Source organism: Hypanus sabinus, chromosome 8 (assembly GCF_030144855.1).
Source record: "Hypanus sabinus isolate sHypSab1 chromosome 8, sHypSab1.hap1, whole genome shotgun sequence".
NCBI classification, from domain to species: domain Eukaryota; kingdom Metazoa; phylum Chordata; class Chondrichthyes; order Myliobatiformes; family Dasyatidae; genus Hypanus; species Hypanus sabinus.
The window spans coordinates 165,199,356-165,216,230 of NC_082713.1; the positions used below are offsets into that span (position 1 = coordinate 165,199,356).

The window sequence follows — 16,875 nt, forward strand, 5'->3', positions numbered from 1 at the left end:
AGGGATTAAAATTTCTGGGGCATTGGAACCAGTTCTGGGGGAGATGGGACCGGTATAAACAGGACAGTCTGCACCTGGGTTGGACTGGAACCAATGTCCTAGGGCGAGCGTTTGCTACTGCTGTTCAGGAGTCTTTAAACTAATGTGGCAGGGGGATGGGAACAAGTGCAGAGAGACAGAGGGGTGTAAAATGAGGGTAGAAGCAAAAAGTAGTAAGGTGAAAAGTAAAAGTAGCAGGCAGGCAGGCAAATCCAGGGCAAAAAGCAAAAAGAGCCACTTTTCAACATAATTGTATAAGGGCTAAGAGTGTTGTAAAAACAAGCCTGAAGGCTTTATGTGTCAATGCGAGGAGCATTCGTAACAAGGTGGATATACTGGATGTGCAGATAGTTATTAACAAATATGATATAGATGGAATCACAGAGACATGGCTCCAGGGTGACCAAGGATGGGAGCTCAACATCCAGGGATATTCAATATTCAGGATGAATAGACAGGAAAGAAAAGGAGGTGGGGTAGCATTGCTGGTTAGAGAGGAGATTAACACAATAGAAAGGAAGGACATTAGCCTGGAGGATGTGGAATCACTATGGGTAGAGCTGCATAACACTAAGGGGCAGAAAACGCTGGTGGGAGTTGTGTACAGGCCACCTAACAGTAGTAGTGAGGTTGGGGATGGCATTAAACAGGAAATTAGAAATGCGTGCAATAAAGGAACAGTAGTTATAATGAGTGACTTCAATCTACATATAGATTGGGTGAACCAAATTGGTAAGGGTGCTGAGGAAGAGGATTTCTTGGAATGTATGCAGGATGGTTTTCTGAACCAACATGTCGAGGAATCAACTAGAGAGCAGGCCATTCTAGATTGGATACTGAGCAATGAGGAAGGGTTAGTTAGCAATCTTGTCGTGCGAGGCCCCTTGGGTAAGAGTGTTCATAATATGGTGGAATTCTTCATTAAGATGGAGAGTAACACAGTTAATTCAGAAACAAAGGTTCTGAACTTAAAGCAGGGTAACTGTGAAGGTATGAGACATGAATTAGCTAAGATAGACTGGCAAATGATACTTAAAGGGTTGACGGTGGATATGCAATAGCAAGCATTTACAGATCGCATGGAAGAACTACAACAATTGTTCATCCCAGTTTGGCAAAAGAATAAACCAGGGAAAGTAGTGCACCCGTGGCTGACAAGGGAAATTAGGGATAGTATCAAGTCCAAAGAAGAAACATAAAAATTAGCAGAAAAAAAGCGGCACACCTGAGGACTGGGAGAAATTCAGAGGCCAGCAGAGGAGGACAAAGGGCTTAATTAGGAAAGGTAAAAAAGATTATGAGAGAAAGCTGGCAGGGAACATAAAAACTGACTGTAAAAGCTTTTATAGATACATGAAAAGAAAAAGATTGGTTAAGACAAATGTTGGTTCTTTACAGTCAGAAACAGGTGAATTGATCACAGGGAACAAAGACATGGCAGACCAATTGAATAACTACTTTGGTTCTGTATTCACTAAGGAGGACATAAATAATCTTCCAGAAATAGTAAGGGATCGAGGGTCTAGTGAGATGGAGGAACCGAGGGAAATACATGTTAGTAGGGAAGTGGTGTTAGGTAAATTGAAGGGATTAAAGGCAGATAAATCCCCAGGGCCAGATGGTCTGCATCCCAGAGTGCTTAAGGAAGTAGCCCAAGAAATAGTGGATGCATTAGTGATGATTTTTCAAAACTCCTTAGATTCTGGATTAGTTCCTGAGGATTGGAGGGTGGCTAATGTAACCCCACTTTTTAAAAAAGGAGGGAGAGACAAACCGGGGAATTATAGACCGGTTAGTCTGACATCAGTGGTGGGGAAAATGCTAGAGTTGGTTATCAAAACGATGATAACAGCACATTTTGAGAGAGGTGAAATCATCGGACAAAGTCAGCATGGATTTGTGAAAGGAAAATCATGTCTGACGAATCTTATAGAATTTTTTGAAGGTGTAACTAGTAGAGTGGATAGGGGAGAGCCAGTGGATGTGGTATATTTAGATTTTCAAAAAGCTTTCGACAAGGTCCCACACAGGAGATTAGTGTGCAAACTTAAAGCACACAGTATTGGGGGTATGGTATTGATGTGGATAGAGAATTGGTTGGCAGACAGGAAGCAAAGAGTGGGAGTAAACGGGACCTTTTCAGAATGGCAGGCAGTGACTAGTGGGGTATCGCAGGGCTCAGTGCTTGGACCCCAGATGTTTACAATATATACTAATAATTTAGAGGAGGGAATTAAATGCAACATCTCCAAGTTTGCGGATGACACAAAGCTGGGCGGCAGTGTTAGCTGTGAGGAGGATGCTAAGAGGATGCAGGGTGACTTGGACAGGTTAGGTGAGTGGGCAAATTCATGGCAGATGCAATTTAATGTGGATAAATGTGAGGTTACTAACTTTGGTTGGAAGAACAGGAAAACAGATTATTATCTGAATGGTGGCCGATTAGGAAAAGCGGAGATACAACGAGACCTGGGTGTCATTGTACACCAGTCATTGAAGGTGGGCATGCAGGTACAGCAGGCGGTGAAAAAGGCAAATGGTATGTTGGCATTCATAGCAAAAGGATTCGAGTACAGGAGCAGGGAGGTTCTACTGCAGTTGTACAAGGCCTTGGTGAGACCGCACCTAGAATATTGTGTGCAGTTTTGGTCCCCTAATCTGAGGAAAGACATTCTTGCCATAGAGGGAGTACAGAGAAGGTTCACCAGATTGATTCCTGCGATGGCAGGACTTTCATGTGAAGAAAGACTGGATCGACTAGGCTTATACTGACTGGAATTTAGAAGATTGAGGGGGGATCTTATTGAAACGGATAAAGGGATTGGACAGGCTAGATGCAGGAAGATTGTTTCCGATGTTGGGGAAGTCCAGATCAAGGGGTCACAGTTTAAGGATAAAGGGGAAGCCTTTCAGGACCGAGATGAGGAAAAACTTCTTCATACAGAGAGTGGTGAATCTGTGGAATTCTCTGCCACAGGAAACAGTTGAGGCCGGTTCATTGGCTATATTTAAGAGGAAGTGAGATATGGCCCTTGTGGCTAAAGGGATCAGGGGGTATGGAGAGAAAGCAGGTACAGGGTTCTGAGTTGGATGATCAGCCATGATCATACTGAATGGTGGTGCAGGCTCGAAGGGCCGAATGGCCTACTCCTGCACCTATTTTCTATGTTTCTATGTTTCTATTGAATAAATTGACCATTCCAGTGGTAAGAAAATGAATTGTAATGTTCCAACTTGTCACAGTTACAAGTACAAAATAGCTGCTTTGCAAGATGTACTGGTTTTGGCGGCTAAATTAGATACCAATTTCAGATAATTTCATGTTACAACATTTTACCTTAGGGGGAAAAGGGAAAGATAACTGGTGGAGTTTATACTTCTGGTGGTGCTAACTTCTTTCAGGCCAATTATCGGGTTGATTCCTGTTCAGACTGATAGAGAGAAACTCCTTCCTGCCTGCACAAAGGACTTTATTTGAAATAAGCTTTGATTGTTTCAACCCTCACAGATAATTTTCCAGTGTTTAAAGCTAATAAGTATTAAAAAAATTTTTGTTCTTCCTCAATTGTTACGGTATATTGCAGCATTCATTTAATTTGACAAAAAAGTGATAACTGAAAAAAAATTCCCTCCCCCTCCCTCTATTACCCACTCTGGTCTTTTACCTCTCCTCACCTGCTTATTTCTTCCCCCTGGTTCCCCTGCTCCTCCCCTTTCTCCTATGGTCCACTCTCCTCTCCTATCAGATTCCTTCTTCTCCAACCCTTGACCTTTCCCATCCACTTGGCTTCAGCTATCCACTTTTAGCTAGCTTCCTCCCCCCATATCCCCCACCTTTTTATTCTAGTGTCTTCCCCCTTCCTTCGCAGTCCTGAAGAAGGGTCTTGGCCTGAAGCATTGATTGTTTATTCATATCCATAGATGCTGCCTGACCTGCAGAGATCCTCCAGTATTTTATATGTGTTGCTTTGGATTTTCAGCAACTGCAGAAATGCTTGTGTTTATGAACTGAATGAATTTGACATGGTTTCTCAAATTGTTTTGACATGGATGGTGAAATACAGAATGATGACATACAGATCGATTTAATAAACAGATTTTTGACACAATGAACTCTCCTGCAAGGTTTAATGCTTGATGAAGGAGAATTGAATCAAGGGAATTTTATCAAACATCTAAACCAATCTGGCTGCATAAGGTATAATAGAATATTTCAAATCTTGTTCTGTGCCCTAATCATAAACATCACTAGTCACTGCCTGCCATTCGGAAAAGGTCCCGTTTACTCCCACTCTTTGCTTCCTGTCTGCCAACCAATTCTCTATCCACATCAATACCATACCCCCAATACCATGTACTTTAAGTTTGCACACTAATCTCCTGTGTGGGACCTTGTCAAAAGCCTTTTGAAAATCTAAATATACCACATCCACAGGCTCTGCCCTATCCACTCTACTAGTTACATCTTCAAAAAATTCTATAAGATTTGTCAGACATGATTTTCCTTTCACAAATCCATGCTGACTTTGTCCGATGATTTCACCTCTTTCAAAATGTGCTGTTATCATCGTTTTGATAACCAACTCTAGCATTTTCCCCACCACTGATGTCAGACTAACCGGTCTATAATTCCCCGGTTTCTCTCTCCCTCCTTTTTTAAAAAGTGGGGTTACATTAGCCACCCTCCAATCCTCAGGAATTAATCCAGTATCTAAGGAGTTTTGAAAAATTATCATTAATGCATCCACTATTTCTTGGGCTACTTCCTTAAGCACTCTGGGATGCAGACCATCTGGCCCTGGGGATTTATCTGCCTTTAATCCCTTTAATTTACCTAACACCACTTCCCTACTAACATGTATTTCCCTCAGTTCCTCCAGCTCACTAGACCCTCGGTCCCTTACTATTTCCGGAAGATTATTTATGTCCTCCTTAGTGAATACAGAACCAAAGTAGTTATTCAATTGGTCTGCCATGTCTTTGTTCCCTATGATCAATTCACCTGTTTCTGACTGTAAAGGACCTACATTTGTCTTGACCAATCTTTTTTCTTTTCACGTATCTTTAAAAGCTTTTACAGTCAGTTTTTACGTTCCCTGCCAGCTTTCTCTCATAATCTTTTTTCCCTTTCCTAATTAAGCCCTTTGTCCTCCTCTGCTGGCCTCTGAATTTCTCCCAGTCCTCAAGTGTGCCGCTTTTTTTTGCTAATTTATATGTTTCTTCTTTGGACTTGATACTATCAGGGTCTTGATCTGAAATTTTGACTGTACATTTTCCAACATGGATGCTGCCTGCCCCGTTCAGCTCCTTAAGTATTTTGTATGTGTTACTCAGGATTTCTGCCATCTGTGGAGCCCTTTGCATCCTCTGTGCTCACGGTTGTGGTATAATATTTTAACATAGCAAGAACAGGTCTATGCAATTGATGGCCTGAAATCATCCGGTTTTTCACTTCTGATACTACCGTTCTAACTGATAGAACATTACAGGGCAGGCACTTCAGACTTCAATGTAGTGCTGACCTTTTAACTTGCTTTATGATCAATCTAACCTTTCCCTACTATATAATCCTCCATTTATCCATCATCCATGTGCTTGTCTAAGAGATTCTTAAACGCCCCTAATGTATCTGTCTCTACCCCCCACCCCGGCAGGGTATTCCATGCATCCATCACTCTCTCTGTAAAAAAAAGCTTATCTCAGACATCTCCTCCAATCACCTTAAAATTATGCCTATCCTCATAAGGCATGCCCCCTAGTCTAGAAAGCATCCTGGTAAACTCCGCTCCACTCTCACTAAAGCTTCCACATCCTTCCAGAATTGAAGACAGTCTAACCTGGATTTTATACAGCTACATTATAGCACAGCCCCTGAACTCAGTCCTCCAACTAACAAAGGCCAGCACACCATATGCCTTCTTAACAACCCTATCAACATGCACAACAACTTTGAGGGTTCTAAGGGTGATGACCCAAGATTCGTCTTCCACTCTGCTAAAGAATTCTGCCATGAACCCTGTATTCTACCTTGAAATTCAACCTTTCAAAGTGAATCACTTCACACTTTCCCCAGTTGAGCTTCATCTGCCACTGCTCAATCCGGCTCTACATCCTATCAATGTCTCATTGCAAAGTATAACGACCCTCCATATTGTCTACATCTCCAGCAGCCTTCATGTTGGCTGCAAACTTATCAACCCACCCTTTCACTCCCTCATCCAAGTTATTTATAAAAATCACAAAGAGCAGGGGGTCCCAGAACAGATTTTTCTCTATCTACTACCATCCTCTGCTTTCTATAGACAAGCCAATTCCCCTAGATCCCCTGTCTCATGACTTTTTGAATGAGGCAACTACGGGGAAGTTTGTCAAATACCTTACTAGAATCATTTACACCACATCCACTGCTCCACCCTCATCGATATGTTTTGGCACTTCCTTAAGGAATTCATTCAGGCTCATGGGGCATGATTTGGCCAACACAAGGACATGTTGGCTACCCCTAATCAGCCCATGCTTCTCCAAATACTAATATACAATAAAAGAGACAGAGGGTTAAGCGGAGTGGCCATGGTCGGAGCGGGATCTAAAGTCAGAGATGGAACTTACAGGCTTTGACTCAAGAGGCTTCAATGCAATGAGGCCGAGACCAAAGGAACGGGTAAGAAGGGTCAGTTTTCCCTTTCGTTATTGCTGATATGGTCTTGGTTGCCCAGAGTATTCTGCAGGCAAGATGGCAGATATGGCAGTGGAATGCCAGAACAGGGAAACAGAGCAGACAAATGAGTGGCGAAAGAGATGGTGCAGGGGACAGTGTTTCAAGTTCTTCGATCATTGGAACCTTTTCTGGGGAAGGGTGTACAGGTTGGAGGGAATGCGCCTGAACTGGAGGGGAATCAATATCCTGGTGGGGAGGTTGGCTAATACTATTGAGAGTTTAAACTAGATTTGCAGGGAGGCGGGAACTGAATTGAAAGGGCAGAGGATGGGGTGGTTTGTGCACAAGAGGAGACAGTGTGTAGGGAGTTTGTGAGGAAGGATAGGCAGATGACAGAACAAAGATGCACTCAGCCTGATGGTTTGAGATGTGTCTACTTTAATGTAAGAGATATCATAAACAAGGTAACAAGGTGGATATACTTAGAGCGTTGATCAATACATGGAACTATGAATCTGTGACCATTACAGAGACTTGGATGTCTCAGGGGCAGGAATAGCTGCTGAGAGTGCCAGACTTTAGATATTTCAAAAAGGACAGGGAGTGAGGCAAAAGAGGCGGGAGCATGGCATTGATAATCAGGGATAGCATCACAGCTGCAGAAAAGAAGGAATTCATGGAGGGATTGTCTACTGAGTCAGCGTAGGTGGAAGTCAAAAACAGGAAGGGCAATAATTCTACTAGGTGTTTCTTTTATAGCCCCCCCCCCCCCAATAGTAACAGACATCGAGGAGTGGATAAGGAGGCAGATTCTGGAACGGTGCAATAATAATAGGGTAGTTGAGATGGGTGATTTTAACTTTCCTAATATTGACTGGCATCTCCTTAGAGCAAGGGGTTTGGAAGGGGTGGAGTTTGCTAGGTGTGTTCAGGAAGGTTTCCTGATGCAATATGTAGGTAGGCTAACTAGAGGAAAGGCTGTATTTGATCTGGTATTGGGATATGAACCTGGTCAGGGTTCAGATCGCTTGGTGGGAGAACATTTTGGAGGTTGTGATCACAACTCTATCACCTTTATCATAGCACTGGAGAGGGATAGGAGCAGACAATTTGGGAAAACATTTAATTGGGATGGCGAAAATATGATGCTATTAGGCAGAAACTTGGGAGCATAAATTGGATGTTCTCAGGGAAATGCGTGGCAGAAATGTGCAAAATGTTCAGGGAACATTTGCACAGCATTCTGCATAGGTATGTTCCGCTGAAGCAGGGAAAGGATGGTAGGGTAAAAGAACCATGGTGTATGGTTGTAGAAAAGGATGTAGAAAATCTAGTTGAAAAGAAAAACTTACGAAAGATTCAAGAAACTAGGTACTGTAGAGCTCTAGAAAATTACAAGTTTGCTAGGAAGGAGTTCAAGAATGAAATTAGGAGAGCTAGAAGGGGCCATGAGAAGGCTTTGGCAAGCAGGATTAAGGAAACCTCCAAGGCATTCTGCAAATATATGAAGAACAAGAAGATGAGCCATGTGAGAATAGGACCAATCAGTTGCATGTGCATGGACTCAGAGGAGGCAGCAGGGGTACTTAATGAATACTTTGCTTCAGTATTCACCAGGGAAAATGACCTTGGTGGCAATTATGGTGATGACTTGCAGTGGAGAGAAACACTTTGGCATAAAGACATTAAGGAAGAGGATGTGCTGGAGGTTTTGAAAAGCATTAAGATAGATAAGTCACTGGGTCTGAATGAGACATACCCCAGGCTACTGTGAGAAATGAGGGAGGAGATTGCTGTGCCTCTGGATCATCAATAGAGATGGGAGAAGTACCAGAGGATTGGAGGGTTGCAAATGTTGTTCACTTGTTCAAGAAAGGGAGTAGAGATAACCCAGGAAATTATACACCAATGAGTCTTACTTCAGTGGTGGGCAAGTTGTTAGAGAAGATACTGAAAGGCAGGATCTTCTGAGGTCACTTTAAGAGCATTTGGAGATACATAATCTGATTAGGGATAGTTAGCATGGCTTTGTCAAGGGCAGGCTGTGCCTTACAAGCCTGATTGAAATATTTGAGGATGTAACAAACCACATTGATGAAGGTAGAGCAATGGATATAGTGTACATGGATTTCAGTAAGGCATTTGATAAGGTTCCCCATGCAAGGCTCATTCAGAAAGTAAGGAGGCATGGATTCCAAGAAGACCTTGTGTTGTGGATCCAGAATTGGCTTGCCCACAGAAGGCAAAGAGAGGTTGTAGATGGTTTGTATTCTGCATGGAGTTTGGTGACCAGTGGTGTTCCACAGGAATCTGTTCTGGGGCCCTTCCTCTTTGTGATCTTTATAAATGACCTGGATGAGGAAGTAGAAGGGTGGGTTAGTAAGTTTGCTGATGGCACAAAGGTTGGGGGTGTTGTGGATAGTCTGGACGGGTGTCAGAGGTTACAGCACGACATTGATAGGATGCAGAACTGAGCTGAGAAGTGACAGATGGACTTCAACATAGATAAGTTTGAAGTGGTTTATTTTGGTAAGTCAAATTTGAAGACAGAATATAATATTAATAGTAAGACTCTCGGCAGTGTGGTGGATCAGCGAGATCTTGGGTTCCATGTCCATAGGACACTCAAAGCTGCTGCACAGTTTGGCAGTATTGTTAGGAAGCCGTATGGTGTGTTGGCCTTCATCAATTGTGGAATTGAGTTTAAGAGGCATGAGGTAATGTTACAGCTATATAAGACTTCAGTTAGACCCCACTTGGAGTACTATGTTCAGTTCTGGTCACCTCACTACAAGAAGGATGTGGATACTATAGAAAGAGCGCAGATGAGATTTACAAGGATGTTGCCTGGATTGGAGAGTATGCCTTATGAGCATAGGTTGATTGAACTTGGCCTTTTCTCCTTGGAGTGACAGAGGATGAGAGATGACCCGATAGAGGTGTACAAAATGATGAGAGGCATTGATGGTGTGGACAGCCTTGGGCTTTTTCCCAGGGCTGAAATAGCTAACATGAGGGGGAATAGTGTTAAGGTGTTTGGAAGTAGGTATGAGGGGGATGTCAGAAGTAAGTTTTTCACACAGTGTGTGGTGAGTGCGTGGAATGCACTGCCAGCAACAGTGGTAGAGGCGGATACAATAGGGTTTTTTTAAGAGACTCTTAGGTAGGTACATGGAGCTTAGAAAAATAGAGCACTATCCGGTAGGGAAATTCTAGGCAGTTTCTAGAGTAGGTTACATGGTCGGCACAACATTGTGGGCTGAAGGGCCTGTAATGTGTTGTAGTTTTCTGTGTTCTGTGTTCTTCTTGTCTAGATGTTCCACATCTCTTGTCAACCATGGTTCCTTAACCCTTCCATACTTCCCCTGCCTTAATCGGGAAAATCTATCCAGAGCACCAAGCAAGTGCTCCTTAAACAAACTTCACATGTCCATTGAGCATTTGCCTGAGTACATCTGCTCCCAATGTTTGTGCCTCGGTTCCTGGCCAATGGCAGTATAATTCACCCTCCTCCAATTAAATATTTCCCCATATCATCTGCTCCTATCCCTCTCCAAGGTAAAAATGATGGGGCAGTGGCATTGTTAATCAGGGATACTATCCAGCTCAGAAAGGGAACTCATCATGGAGGGATCATTTACTGAGTAGGTGTAGATGGAAGTCAGACACAAAAAGAGAGCTTATGTGCTGTGTCGTATGACATGGGCGATCATGGACTGTTCGTGACCATGATTGCTCTTGGCAACTTTCTCTACAGAAGTAGTTTCCCATTGCTTTCTTCCAGGCAGTGCATTTTACAAGACGGGTGATCCCCAGCCATTATCAATACTCTTCAGAGATTGTCTGCCTGGATTCAGTGGTTGCATAACCAGGAATTGTGATATGCACCAGCTCCTCATACGACCATCCACCACCTACTCCCATGGCTTCACGTGACCCTGACTGGGGGCTAAGCAGGTGCTACACCTTGCCCAAGGGTGACCCGCAGGCTAGTGGAGGGAAGGAGTACCTTACACCTCCTGTGGTAAAGACATATCTCCATTCTGCTACACAAGTATTCTTCAGACCACCCTGTAGCAACAAAGAGAAGTCTGTTGTACTATATAGTAAAGGTCAGCAAGTTGAGGTCACTGTGTCCAAAACGCTCTCTGATTAAGAGATCCAAAACCTGACATGGTACATTGCATAGTTCCAAATCCAATATGGTCACTCCTCTAGTTGGCCTGTCTACATATTGAATCAGGAGTCTTTCCTGGACACACCTAACTAATTCCACCCCATCTAAACCTTTTGCATAAATGAGGTGCCAATCAATATTAGGGAAAATGAAGTTACCCATGACAGCAACCCAGTTATTTTCACGTCTTTCCAAAATCTGCCTCCTGGTCTGTTCCTTGGTGTCTCTGTTGCTAATGGGTTGCTAATAAAGTGATTGCTCCCTGTTTCTGACTTCCACACACACTGACCCCGCAAACAATCGTCCCACAATATCCTCCTTCTCTGCAGCTGTGATAAACAATGATTAACAATGCTACTCCCCCACCTCTTTTACCTCCCCCTCTGTCCCTTCTGAAACATCTAAAGCCCAGAACATCCAGCAGCCATTCATGCACTGGCAGCAGACAAGCCTCTTAAATGGCCTCAACATCATAGCTCCATTTGCTGATCCATGCTCTAAGTTCATCAATCTTGTTCCTAATACTTCTTACGTTAAAATAGACACATTTCAACACATCCAACTCGGTGCAATTTTGCCCTATCGGCTGCCTAACCTTCCTCACTAGGGTGGCAAGGTGGAGATACATCCCTACCAAAGTTGTAAGGCGCTCCTTCCCTCTGCTAGCCTGCAGGTCACCCCTGGGCAAGGTGTAACACCTGCTTCGGCCACCCTCCCTCCCCCCGATCAGGGTAATTTGTAGCCATGGAAGCAGGTGGTGGGTGGTCGTATGAACAAGATGGTGTATATCACAAGTCCTGGTTATGTGACCACTGACACCAGGCAATCTCTGAAGAGTATTGATAATGGTTGGGGTTACCTGTTTTGTAAAAACACTGCCCAGAAGAATGCAATGACAAACCACTTCTGTGCAAAAGTTGTCATGAACAATCACGGTTATAGATATGACCATGATCACCCACATCATATGAAAAGATACATCCTTCCTCACAGAATCTCTACAATGCTGCATTTACCTGTATACCAGTTGCCTCATCCTCAGACCTATCATTGTCCCACTGAGAGATACGACACCTGATGTGGTTTATTGCCTAGCACTAAATTCAATATGCCTCTCCTCTAGTCTGCCTGTTTCCTCTTGCACCCTTGCCAAACTAGTTTAAACGCTCCCTAACAGCTCTAGCAAATCTACCCACAGGGACATTGGTTCCCCTCAAGTTCAGGTGTAACCTGTCCTTTTTGTACAGAACATGCCTTTCCCAGAAGGGGTCCCAATGATCCATAAATCGTAAACCCTCCCCCTGCACAAATTCCTCAGCCACACATTCATCTGCCAAATCATCCTATACTTACCCTCAATGATGCATGGCACAGGCAGAAATTCAGAAATTACTACCCTTGATGTCCTGCTTTTCAGCTTCCTTCCTAACTCCCTATATTCACTCTTCAGGACCTCATCCATTTTCTTACCTATGTTGTTGCTGCCATGAGGAAGGAGGTATGGGAGCCTCAAGACTCACTCCATCAGATTCAGCTACAGTTACTACCCCTCACCCATCAGGCTCTTGGACCACTGGGGATAACTTCACTTGCCCATCTTTGAAATATTCTCACAACTAATGGACTCATTCTCAGGGACTCTTCACCTCATATTCTCAATGTTTATTGCTGATTTACTTGTATTATCATTTCTTCTTTTGCACTTTCAGTTTCTTGTCTTCTATACTCAGCTTGAACACTCTAATTGGGCAGGCTTTCATTGATTCTGATATAGTTAATATTCAATAGATTTACGGAAACGAATCTCAGGGTTGTATGTGGCGACATATATGTACTTTGATAATAAATTTCCTTTGCACTTTGAACTTTGGTACCAATATGCACCATGACTTCTGGTTGTCCACCCTCCCCATTTAGAATGCTGTGGACCCAATTTGAGCCATCCCTGGCCCAGGTACCTGGGAGGCAACATACCATCTGGGTATCCCTTTCACATCCATAGAATCTCTTGTCTGCTCCTCAAACTATTGAATTCCTTATCCTACCACTCTGCTCTTCTTCCCCTTCCCCTCTGAACTACAGAGAGCTGGTTTCTGCAGCTTTCCCCAGTTGGTCATCTCCTCCCCCCCACCCCCATACAGTATCCAAATCAGCATTTGTGTTATTGAGGGGAACAGTCACAGGGGTAAAGTGCCTTAGAGAGCAGCATCCACCATTTAGGATCCCCACCACCCAGGGCATGCCCCCTTCACACTGTTACCATCGGGAAGGAGGTACTGAAGCCTGAAGGCACACACTCAGCGATTCAGCAACAGCTTCTTCCCCTCTGCTATCCAATTCCTAAATGGACATTGAACCCATGAACACCACCTCAGTATTGTTTTATTTCTGTTTTTCTTTTGCACTACTTATTTTAACTTATGGTAACTAATTAGTTCATATCTATCACATCTTCGTTCCTCGTATGAGCCAAAGATCATCAAGTTGCAGCTCCAGTTCCCAGACATGGTTTTTAAGAAGCTGCAGCTGGATGCACTTCATGCAGATGTAGTTATCAAAGAGATTGGAGATCTCATGGAATTTCCACATCTGACATGAAGAACACAACACTGACCCTGGATTCGCTCTCTATGCACTAATAGACAAAGACTGAAAGAAAGAAATTTACCAGAAACTTACCTTACCCTTCACCTCTTCTTGCCTAAGCTTCTTCGTTGAAGCCTCAAATACTGTACTCTGACACTGATCCACTCCAACAACGGACACTCCCACAATGGCCCCTCTGATTAAATTTAACTTCTTTTTCTAGTCACTTGCAAATTGCCTAATAAATCACAATAACTGAAATGTGCTCAAAAATTTGAAACCCCCACTGTCCTTTTAATTGTCGCACTGAGTCTCCTCCAAACAAACAAAACTGCTCATGAGGACTCAGTGATCATTTCTAAGTGGGACCCAGAAATGACTGGGTTTCTAATAATTTTTCATCAATGTAACCTGTTCCTTCACATGGTAGTGTAGCGGTTAGTGTGATGCCATTACAGCTCAGGGCATTTCGGAGTTCAGAGTTCAATTCCAGTGCCATTTGTGAGGAGTTTATATGTTCTCCCTGTGACTGTGTGGATTTTGTCCAGATGCTCCGGTTTCCTCCCACAGTCCAAAAATGTACCAGTTAGTGGGTCAGTTGATCATTATAAATTGTCCTGTGATCAAGCTTGGGTTAAATAAGTGGATTGCTGGGTGGTGCAGCTCATTGGGCGGGAAGATCCTGTTCCACACCATATCTCTAAATCTGGCAGGTGGAAAAGCATCTCTCCAGTCCAATGTGAGCATACACATCTAATCACTTCTTAAAGTTGCTTGCCAAAGGTACTTATTTCCATTTTCTAATGGCCAAGTAGCCCAGTTTCCCATTTAATTATTTTCTGTTCTGAGAAATATTACCTGAGGACTGAGCTTTGTGGTCAGAGTGATGTGGGTCTATGAAGCCTGGTTTTCCTACAATGATGTAAGCAGCTATGGGTGGCAGGTTGGAACTACGTCTGTACCAAAGGATAATTAAATCTCCGTCCCTCCGCTAGCCTGCAGGTCACCCTTGGGCAAGGTGTGGCACCTGTTTAGCCCCAGTCCCCCAATCAGGGTCAGGTGAAGCCATGGAGATGGTGGTGGATGGTTTATGAGTAGCTGGTGCAGATCACAAGACCAATTTATGCAACCACTAACACCAGGCAGACAATCTCTGAAGAGTATTAATAATGGCTGGGTCATGCCTCTTGTAAAGACGCTGCCCAGAAGATGGCAATGGAAAACCACTATTGTAGAAAAAGTTGCCAAGAACAATCATAGTCATGGAAAGACCGGGATCGCCCACGTCATACCACAGGGCACCCTAAGACTTAACTCCTGTGATGTGCTTGAGGATATTTTAGGAAATTATTATCACTTTAACCGCCTCTCTGGTCTGACAAAGTGAGTTTGGTATCTTTAGTGTCTGAGCAATATTTCAGGGTTAAACCGTGAGGATCAAAATACATTATAGGCACCAAAACGGGCTTTGAATAGTCTTCTCTAATTTGGCCTCATATCATCGAACAACCAGAACAGCAGCCCCTGCTGGCACCATATCAACAACCTAAACATCAGGAGCAATATCCATGCCTTCCAATCGCCTGGAATTGTGTAATTCAAGGATAATGGCGCTGTTACACAACTACAATCCAACCTTTATTTAAAAAGTCCACAACAGTCAACTCATGACATAGTTTGTGGTACAGCATTAATTTCGGAGGGTTTAACATTGTTCCTCGATACATAGAAACCCACTGGTATCTAGTTAGATCACATTTAAACTTTTAAATTATTTTACAATAATTAGAGATATTATTCAGTGTTATGCGGATAATCAATATGTCTATCACTTCCCCTTCTATTCTGGAGCGATCTACTGGATTGTATAAATGGATGGTGGATTGCATAATTCCAACATATATACTCAATGATACAACGTTTCACATCGCCATTCTGAACTATATAGCGGTTTCTGTGATCGTGCAATCGTCCCTCAGCACTTATTTCTTTACATATGCAAGTTAAACAACAGCTAAAGTTTCTTCACTCATACTGTTTGCCAATAAGCCAAGGTAGTACTTAACCACTCTTAGAAACTTACCTCATCTCCCCAGATGTCACAAACGGGCTCCGAAAGAAGCCAATCAGTTCCTCTATATTGTCGTCGTAGTTTATTTTTACGGTGTAGTGTTCGCGTGCCTTGAGGGGCTGGGTCAGACTAATCACTAAAACTTGAGTCTTCGGGTACATGAAATACTTTCTGATGTCTAGAGGGACCGAGCTGTTTGCAAGAGTCACCTCTGCCCCTTTAACCGACAGTTTGTCCGCATGCAGTACAATGTGTTTGGTGGAGTTCACGCAGTCAATGTGAATGAGGACTGCTCCGGAGAAGGTCAAGTTGTCCATGGAAACAGTTAAGTTCAGATCGTAATGAGAGGGTCTTAGAGAAGAGGGTAACCTCACCTGTGCCCAGGGTAGATCTGTAGCTTTACCTCGGCCCTCCCTGCTCTGGTTGAGCTTGCCTCCGCTGTACATTGTAGTGTTCACTATCCTGTTGATACTTCCGACGCCACATTTCTCAAATTTTACGCTGAGCAGCACCGCTATGATTGTGACTATGATGAGACCCAAGATGGAAATGGCAAAGCCTAGCACGAGTCTTTTGTGCACTGTGATGTGCCTTTCGGTGGTCCTGGGCCGAACCACCATTGAATCGGCCCACTGATCGGACAGTCCCCTTCCGTTCCGGGTCGAGTTCTCCTCTATAACCATCTGCGTGAAAGACATGCCTTTGTCTCGCTTGTCGTCTATTAAAGCCATCCGAATCCCTGTTGCTATTGTTTACAAGTGCCAGACTAACTCAGATAATCAGTACTTTTGTTCCAAACGGGAAAACAAATCCCATCTCCCGATATTAATTCATATATAGTCTTTTAACATGGGTCTCTAAATCAGTAACTAAAGGGGCCGTGTTCTGAGTTCCAAGACAGTTAAATTCCACCTGTCTTTTTTACTGCTGCCAACTTCAGCTGCGCGCGGCTCGGCATTTTTTTTCTTTCAGGAGAAAATCAGACTGTTACTGTGGTAGCAAGTCACTGCCAACTAAGTAACGGAGGTGAACGATTAAGATTCCACGCCGCTCTACGTTCCTGGACAGCCCTCGACGGAAAAGTGCCATTCATCAAAGTAACAGCTCCCACGTCCCTCCATCTGCAACCTGCTCTAGCGAGAGAGAGTAAGAGATTAGGCTGAGCTGAGGCATCAGGGGAAAGACCCAAATCAGCTGGCAGATCGTATCGGCAGTGTGGATAAATGTTTCATTGTGCACCCGGTCTTCCGCTATAAACCTGGGCTATTTGGGTTGAAAATAGTCAGAAATAAATTTCCCATTTTAAGTTAGAGTGCCATTCCCAGGTGCTCAAGGAAAAAAAAA

General features: G+C 43.5%; 1 protein-coding gene across 1 annotated transcript in view; it reads right to left on the reverse strand.

The window, feature by feature from the left end:
* LOC132397846 (thyrotropin-releasing hormone-degrading ectoenzyme-like) overlaps window positions 1-16,250 on the reverse strand; it is a 169,673-nt gene extending 153,423 nt beyond the window's left edge. Inside the window, exon 1 of the mRNA XM_059976595.1 lies at window positions 15,544-16,250. Coding sequence (XP_059832578.1) covers window positions 15,544-16,229 — 686 coding nt within the window. The 5' untranslated portion in view covers window positions 16,230-16,250. The remainder of the gene's footprint in view (window positions 1-15,543) is intronic.
* Window positions 16,251-16,875: the final 625 nt, after the last annotated feature.